The sequence below is a fragment of the Melanostigma gelatinosum genome, assembly GCF_949748355.1.
Source record: "Melanostigma gelatinosum genome assembly, chromosome: 12".
NCBI lineage: Eukaryota > Metazoa > Chordata > Actinopteri > Perciformes > Zoarcidae > Melanostigma > Melanostigma gelatinosum.
This window is the reverse complement of record NC_136645.1, coordinates 2753929-2761806: the sequence shown is the minus strand read 5'-3', so window position 1 is coordinate 2761806 and position 7878 is coordinate 2753929. Positions and strand designations below refer to the sequence as shown.

The 7878-nt window shown below is 42.2% G+C and overlaps 1 protein-coding gene across 1 annotated transcript; it reads left to right on the top strand.

Moving 5' to 3' along the window:
- Nucleotides 1–1576: 1576 nt before the first annotated feature.
- Nucleotides 1577–6351, top strand: mtx2 (metaxin 2). The gene is made up of 10 exons (XM_079280970.1): nt 1577–1719; nt 3117–3164; nt 3252–3298; nt 3401–3473; nt 3656–3732; nt 3925–4017; nt 4141–4179; nt 4270–4395; nt 4497–4573; nt 5466–6351. The coding sequence occupies exons 1-10, from the start codon at nt 1680–1682 to the stop codon at nt 5623–5625; spliced, it is 780 nt and encodes a 259-aa protein (XP_079137096.1). The 5' UTR covers nt 1577–1679; the 3' UTR covers nt 5626–6351.
- The last annotated feature ends 1527 nt before the right edge of the window (nt 6352–7878 follow it).

Below are 7878 nucleotides of genomic sequence, written 5' to 3'. Positions count from 1 at the left end.
AAGACATTTTTATAGCCTTTCGACACTTTAACTGAGCGATGCGTTATAGACGATCTTTGTTCCGCTCATAATTTAACAGAGCGTGAAGCCACTTGAGGTGAGCCAAGACAAATACCTAGTCCTTGATGTCTCAACTGAAGCTTTCTAAATGTGAGGATTTCCTCCCGTGGGAGGGTTGAAAATGTGCTACGGGGATAAACGGCGATCCTGAACGTTTAATCATTCGACCGACAGTCTGCTTTAAGCCAAGACCGAGATATCGGAGCCTAAAAGGAGTATAGGCTTTATACATGGTGGACATATATTGTAGCACAACATACAGTCGACCAGCGTCTCTTTATGTTTAAAAGAAATCAGAGTCTCATGCGCCTTTTACGCATTATTTACGCACAGCGTAGGCTACTTAAGGTGAAAGATATGGTGTGTGTGTGTGCGTGTTTGGTGGGATGTGCGGGAAATGAGTGCAGAGAGACATTAATTGGTGCCATCCGGTCGAGACGCGGTTAAATGTGCAGGAAAGGCACAACGAGGAGTGACACAACGAAACATGGAATATCTATCACACGCCGGAGATGCACCTCCAGACAATACTCACTCACTCAAGGAAACGCTAAAAGGTCTAACATTGGACACAGTAGCCACAGATAACTGGCGGATACTTTATGGGCTTTGCTCTGCTGCAGGAAATGCAGTAAACCACATTTACACAGAACGTTGTGTAACTGAGATGATTATATACTTTGTGAAAGTAATTTTTTTTTTAAATAGGGACATTTTATTCAAATCAAAATAACACAAATAAACTTGACAACATGGGGACTGCAGGTGAGCAAAATATGCTATTTCGTTGGAATATAATTCAAAGAAAACAGCATATGCTGTCTGATTGATTGTATACGCATTATACTCTTTGTATTATAATCATATTGTGCCCGAGCTGTGTGTGTTTGTTATGTATGGAGGCTGCTGTATATCGCAGCAACCTGCTGTTCTGAAGACTGACTGTGGTGAAGCAGGAACGACCCCGGCTGGTTGCGCGAAGTACTGCAGGTTGCAAGAGAAATACACAGAAACCAGGTCAGAACATCACGTAGAAATGTTGATTGATGAGGTAAAACCAGTATTAGGCAATGTTTGTGCTGTATTATACAGTTTCCAGGATAACAGAAAACGTAGGATGACATTTGATTAACATTAATTTAATTAGTGTCGGGACATGATAATGAAATAAACACCCGTGCATAATTATATAAACAAACCAGCCATTCACAATACTGTTGGCAAAGCTTACAATGGTCAGTTGAGACTGTGTTAAACTGTTTTAAATATTTGACCGTTTTAAGGCTAAAATTCGCTCTGGCATTGTATTAGACTATTATGGATAGTTTTATTTTTGTGTCCACCTGTATACATTGTAACCACACCGAAGATTGTAGATACTTGTGAATATGATATAGAAATATATCTTGCTATGCCAGAGAATCATACACAGTGACAGTGGAAACGGTCCAGCTCAAGCGTAAAGCGGAACTCAACAATCCGAGTTACGTTTACTCCTCCGGACCGTAATCGCGGGCGGACCAGTCTGTGACTGCAGAACAAGCACTTGCATGCAGTGGATTTGACCTCATCTTTAACCATAATTATTATTTAGCAATAAAGGACATTACAGCATCACAATGTCTCTTGCTGCAGAGGCTTTCGTGTCGCAGATGTCAGGTAATGTGTTGACTTTGCCCTGTGCTTCTATTATTGTCTAATAAGCTAGCTTTAGCCAGCTAACATCAGCTAACGTTTACAGCCTAAGTTGTAGCAGTGGTTAAAACACGAGTGGCCATTGTCGGTCAACGTAGCAGGACTGTTGAATTATAACTAACGATGACGGTGCTGGTCCACTCTATTTGTGTAACGGTAGCAAAGACTAGCTTGGTGGTTAGCCTAGCTCTCATACAGCACTGTCGCACAAGCTAGGTGTCCCAAATGGCTTGCTAAGTGTCGCAACTATGTTATGTTTTATAATGCTATAAACGGTTCAGGTGCAGTCACGTTGATGACAGCCTTGTGCCGAGTTACAAAAACACCACTTTACCTTCGGGTGATAAATAATAAACAGATAAATGAATGTTTTAAAAGCATAAAGAAAACTAAACAAATTTGGTTCACATTTAACGGCTCAAAAAGTAAAGAATTTCTAAAGTGATTCAGTCTGTTGGGGACTTGTGTGCAGTGTCTTTTTTTTCATCAGACTAATTTGTACATCTGCAGTATCAGTATCAGTATCAACCATAATCATTGTGGGTTATTTTATAATGACGTCACAATCAGAATTTAAAAACATACCGACGTAAATAATTCATAAATAAGATGCATTCCGCCGGTAGAAACGATGCTGCGCGTATAAACAGGACAGAACACAGCATAAATACACACACTGTGTATAAATACCACACGTATAAAAATACTCAATGCAATTTGTTTAACAGGTAACAGACTACAGAGAAAACATCTCCACTCTGACAGTGATGATAACTGTGTCTTTATTAATATAAGTAGTAGTTTAACACCATTAAATCAACTGAAAACATACGATCTTTTTCTAAATCCGGACGTCTGGTCACCCTACTTCACCTTAAGAGCGACTAATCAATGTTAACCTAAACCGCCATCGTCAGATCCAAGATGGCGAATAACGTCTTCCTGTCGCTCAACCTCGGAGTGCTCCTCGCGCCACTGGTCCGTCCAGTGCTGCCTCTGGTGGTCGGAAGCTATACTGCTGCAATAATGACGTGGAACCACAGCGGTGTTGTAATATAACTTACGGCCATCAGCGGCAGTAGTGAGCGCCAGTGCTGCAGAGCAGGACTCCTTTTTGGGGAGGGAAGAAGTTATGCACCATCTTGGATTTTACGTTAGTTGTAGGGAATTAAATGAAATGTACCTACACTTCATTGGTTTAAATCGTTTTTTAAAATCTTGGTATTGATGTGAAACCTCCTGAATTGTTGCTGACATGTTTAATGAATTAATAAATGATGAATGAACAGTTCATCAGAAGTAACTAAACCACTTTGTTAAGCTAACTTATCACCTTATATTTGTGTGTTTTTGACTAACAGCTGCTGAGCCTTGGCCTGAATCTGCCACCTTGTACCAACCGCTGAAGGGTGAGTAAAATGGAGAAACAATATGACTTTCTGCCACAGAGGTATGGATATTAGTGTAGTTGTTTACATTATATTTTTATTTGGCAGAGGATCAGATTCTGCTGTCAGACTGCGCCTCATCTCTTGCTGTTCAGGTAAAACTCTATTGGTTTGTCCTCAAATATATAAGCAGGCATGATATGTATGTTATTTGATAGGTGACATAAAAAGTCCTGTCCTGTCCCCCTCCTGTGCAGACCTACCTCAGGATGTGCAGTCTACCAGTGCAGGTGGTTTGCAGAGCAAATGCGGAATACATGTCACCTTCTGGTTAGTACACATGCTGCTGCAGACGGGAATTAAACCACATGCTGTGAAGCCTTTAAAAACTTTGTATTGCTATCGGGACATTTTTAAATCCAGTTAAAACTGATGTTATCCACATTGTTAAGCTTATTTTGTTCTTATTGGCTGTGCTTTGTAACCTGCATTACACTTTTGTGTCTCTGTAGGGAAGATTCCCTTCATCCACGTCGGGAACCAGGTGGTGTCAGAACTCGGGCCGATAGTGCAGTTCACTAAAGCTAAGGTGTGTGACACGGACAGCAAAGCTATTGATTTATTACCGCGGCATGTTTAACGCTCAGACATGTTGAGACTTTTATCACCTGGAGATTTCTTTGATGTCATTTTCTCGGCATATTCCTCATGTTGGGAGATTACATGTTTCTTATTGTTTTATTTGTTGGAAAATAAGTATTCGTGTGTTTTGTGTTCTCAGGGTAATTCTCTGAGTGACGGCTTAGAGGATGTTCAGAGGGCTGAAATGAAAGCGTACATGGAGCTGGTCAACAACATGCTGCTTACTGCTGAGGTACACACACACACACACACACATCTAAACACACACACACATCTAAACACACAGCTGAAACAATGTACCGATCAGTATTTTTGGATAATATCTTCCAATTCAAGTCTGGTCTCGTCCCTACAGCTGTACATCCAGTGGTGTGACGACGCTACGGCTGCCGAGGTGTGTATATTCATCTTTAGATTGAAAGAAAAAAAAGATTTGTAAGTGATTATTCATTGCCTTTTAATCATGTGTGTGTGTTTTGTGTAGATCTCGCGTCCCAGATACAGCAGTCCTTACTCGTGGCCTCTCAGTAACATCCTCGCCTATCAGAAGCAGTGGGAGGTTCGCAGGAAGATGAACGCCGTCGGCTGGGGAGGGAAAACCCTGGAGCAGGTTAGCCACCACCCGACACCGATTGTTCTCACGCTGTTATTTATGAGTTCATAGAATATATTGAGATGAATAAAACCTGTCTGCCCTCTCATGTGTTTCAGGTTTATGAGGATGTGAGTCAGTGCTGCCAGGCTCTCTCCCAGCGGCTGGGAACACAACCGTACTTCTTCAATAAACAGTAGGTATCTCTCTGTCAGTGCATGTGTGTCTGATATGTCTTGTTTTTCTCTCTCTGTCACAGCAGCTTATTAACAGAACATGGCACAGTGCTGTAGGGGGAAACCTTCGTACTTCTCTGCAGATTCTGCTCTTTAGCTGATCTCATTTGGGTCAAAACAGAAACGAGCCTTTGGAAGCATCGGACAGCTGTTCATTTAGCACCACCATGTGGTGTAACACTGTAATGACCTCCTTATTATATTGAAAGTGGAACATCTCTCTAACTCCTGAGAACATCTTGTTATGTATCAATGCATTTAAACAACTTCATTTCTTTAATGTACTAATTGTTAACGCCGCGCCGTCTTTTAACCTTTCAGTTCCTTCTCATTTACAGCTGAGCGAGGGAAGTGGTTGGAATGATTGGTAGAAGCAGCGAAGTGGCTGCACAATGAATCCGTCGTAAATCAATCATGATGTTAGCTTTTCCATAATCAAATTAACATGATCGACTGCGATATTGACGTTTTAAAATGATGAGAAAGCTCCTCTGCATATCAAATCAAGTGCTTCTGAAACAAACAGCCAGCCACCAGGGGGCGATCCAGATGTTTTGGCTCCACTGTTTGGAGAGCTCTCGCCCTGCAGCAGCAGCAGCATGTGAAAGACGTTCCTGAACGTTGCGGCTGCAGTCCAGAGCAGAAGAGTAATAACTTTATGTTTAATGCACTGAATTCAGGTGAAGAACCTTATTTTGATGCAAAGATTTGTGAACTAGCAGGAATGTAGCGCAACGTGGAAGTTAAAACAGAGCTCTGTTGATTTCATTTTGGGTGAAAGCTTTTTGAAAGCCCCAAAAATCAAAGAATAATTCTCATCTGTGTGTGTGCGTGTGTGTGTGTGTGTTGCAGGCCCACAGAACTGGATGCGTTGGTGTTCGGGCACCTCTTCACCATACTGACCACCAGACTGACCAGCACTGAGCTGGCAGAGAGGATCAGGAGCTACAGCAACCTGCTGTCCTTCTGCAGACGCATCGAACAGACCTACTTTGAAGACAAGAGCTCCTGAAGGGAAATGAAACCTCTCACCTGTATGATTGTTGTTATCATGATGACCTCGTGCTGTACATTCGGTCCCTCCTCCTCGCATTCCCTCGCTGTAGCACTGAGAAGCTAAAATCTGCTTCTCTTCGCACGCCTGTCCCTTTTCGTGATTCTTGCTGTCCTTTTCTCTTCTGCGTGGTGCTGGTACGTTGTTGCATGCTGCTGATAGGGGACCAGGTGAGCCAGTTATGGCTTAAGATGCGTCCACTGCGTTCAGATAAATAGACCTTAAAGTTGAGCTGCTGCAGGAAGCCTTTACATTTCCAGCATTATGTGAATGAAATAAGAACACTGACGACGGTAATGAGACTCTTCTGTCCCAGAAGGAGGTCGGGTGTCGGGGTTAGCTGCAGATGACCTGACACTGATTCAGCGTCGGGCTCAAGGACACTTCAGCAGGGTGGATGCTTCATGAGCTTAGACTTCATTTATCTGCTCCCATTGTTTGCTGTCTCCTCTGACGTCATGGTGCAGATACCTGCAGACTCGGAGAGGTTGGATTGTTTCAGCTGTGTGACACGGCAGCCTTTCACTCACACGATGCGTGTTGAAATGTGAGGCAGTGCTGCTTTCCTCTGTATAAAAAGAAAAGAGGTGAACATAATGAAGAGGGTGTGACTTGATCTTTAGTTTTTCCACCATTGTTTTTTCTTTGTGTGAATTGAAAGTGCCTACAGAATAAAAGTCATTAAATTCAACATGCTGAGGGTTTTGTTGTTTATTTTGTTCCAAATATAAAGCTTTGAGTTGAGTCTTTTATATTACAAGTTCTCTGGGATTCTTAAATATGTGCTAATTTGCAAATATTGCCTGAACAGAAATCCAAACATTTCATAAAGCGAGGTTCAAAATGTTTGTTTAATTTAGTTTACATACTAGAGTCAAAGGTTTTAACAGATGGGTTTTGGATTTATCTTTATATCACTCCTTAGATCAGAAAATACGGTCAAAAAACAGCTGTAAAAATCAGTTTTGGCCATATTCAGACAAAGTAGTCAAATAAAAACCTAAATATGTATTTTGTGTTTTCTTTCCACTCGTGTAGAAGAAGACGAGATAGAAGAGAACTCCAAAAATTGACCAGCTTATTGAAAATATATTATTTTGCCAACAGTGACTCCTGTTAAAATTACACAAATTCTAAAAATGGGACGGATGTTATGTGTTTGACATTTTCTTTGTGTGTAATAATCTTTTATTGCTAAATGATAATATAACTGCTGTAAGCATCCTGTCATCAATTCTACAAAATGAAAGACAACAGACTTCCTCGGTATCGATGAAGGAAAGACCAGCTCAGCCTCGGTCTGTGAGAACGTCTCCTGAAGTCTATTTTCAGGCCCGATAAGTCGTTGCAGGTTCACCATGTCTGATCACCTCTCGTTGGCCTCCAGACGAAGCCAGCGTCTGTCTTCCAGGTTTCCTGTGAGGTCAGAGTTTGACCTGTGAACTTCCAGGATCAGTGACATCATGAGTGATGTGCTGCAGCGGCCGAACACATCCAGAGGTCATGAGCCAGACAGCAGGCGGACAGACGGAGACACAAACGTACATCTTTACCCAAGAAGTTCACTGAAGTCTGCAGCCATTTGAACCTCAGACCACCGAGAGCCACACGCCCCGTCATCTACACTCATTCACAGGTTAACTGTCAATGTTCACCCGCAAAGGTAAACATCACCCTAATCATCACATCTCAGGTCCACTCTTCTGTGTATTTCTCATATTCTGGAAGAGAATTGGTCCAACATATTGTCAATGTAGCTACAAATATATGAGAGATTTCTGCATTAAATCACAGAGCTGCTTGGAAAAGTGGAAGTTTTGGTGCAGAAATGTACAAAATGACCTAAGAAACGTGCAACGGTTCACATTCACAAAGTATAAACAGAATGTGTGTGTGAATGTAACGCATGTCCAGATGTGAAGAGGTCAACGTAAGGTGTAGTGTCTACAGGAGGGGACAGGAGTCCGTGTCAGGGGGGTCACGGCCTTGTTGATGAGGCCCGCTGCGGATTGGATGAAACTGTTTTTGTGATGTTTTCTTTGTAGTCCTGATGGATCGCAGCCTCCAGAGGGAAGTGACTCAAAGAGTTTGAATCCAAGGTGGGCGGGGTCTATCACAACATCTCCAGACCATGTTGAGTTCATCGTCTGCAGTCCAGTTGGCTCTGTCAGCACAATGCAGGGGTCCAGGACTAGGTCAGTGATGGTTTTG

Bases quoted from the DNA above. Each gene is read 5' to 3' on its own strand.
- mtx2 (XM_079280970.1), top strand. From the start codon at position 1,680: ATGTCTCTTGCTGCAGAGGCTTTCGTGTCGCAGATGTCAG. The intron at 3,165-3,251 runs GTGAGTAAAATG...TTTATTTGGCAG, and splicing joins CTTGTACCAACCGCTGAAGG to AGGATCAGATTCTGCTGTCA. The intron at 4,180-4,269 runs GTGTGTATATTC...TGTTTTGTGTAG, and splicing joins ACGACGCTACGGCTGCCGAG to ATCTCGCGTCCCAGATACAG.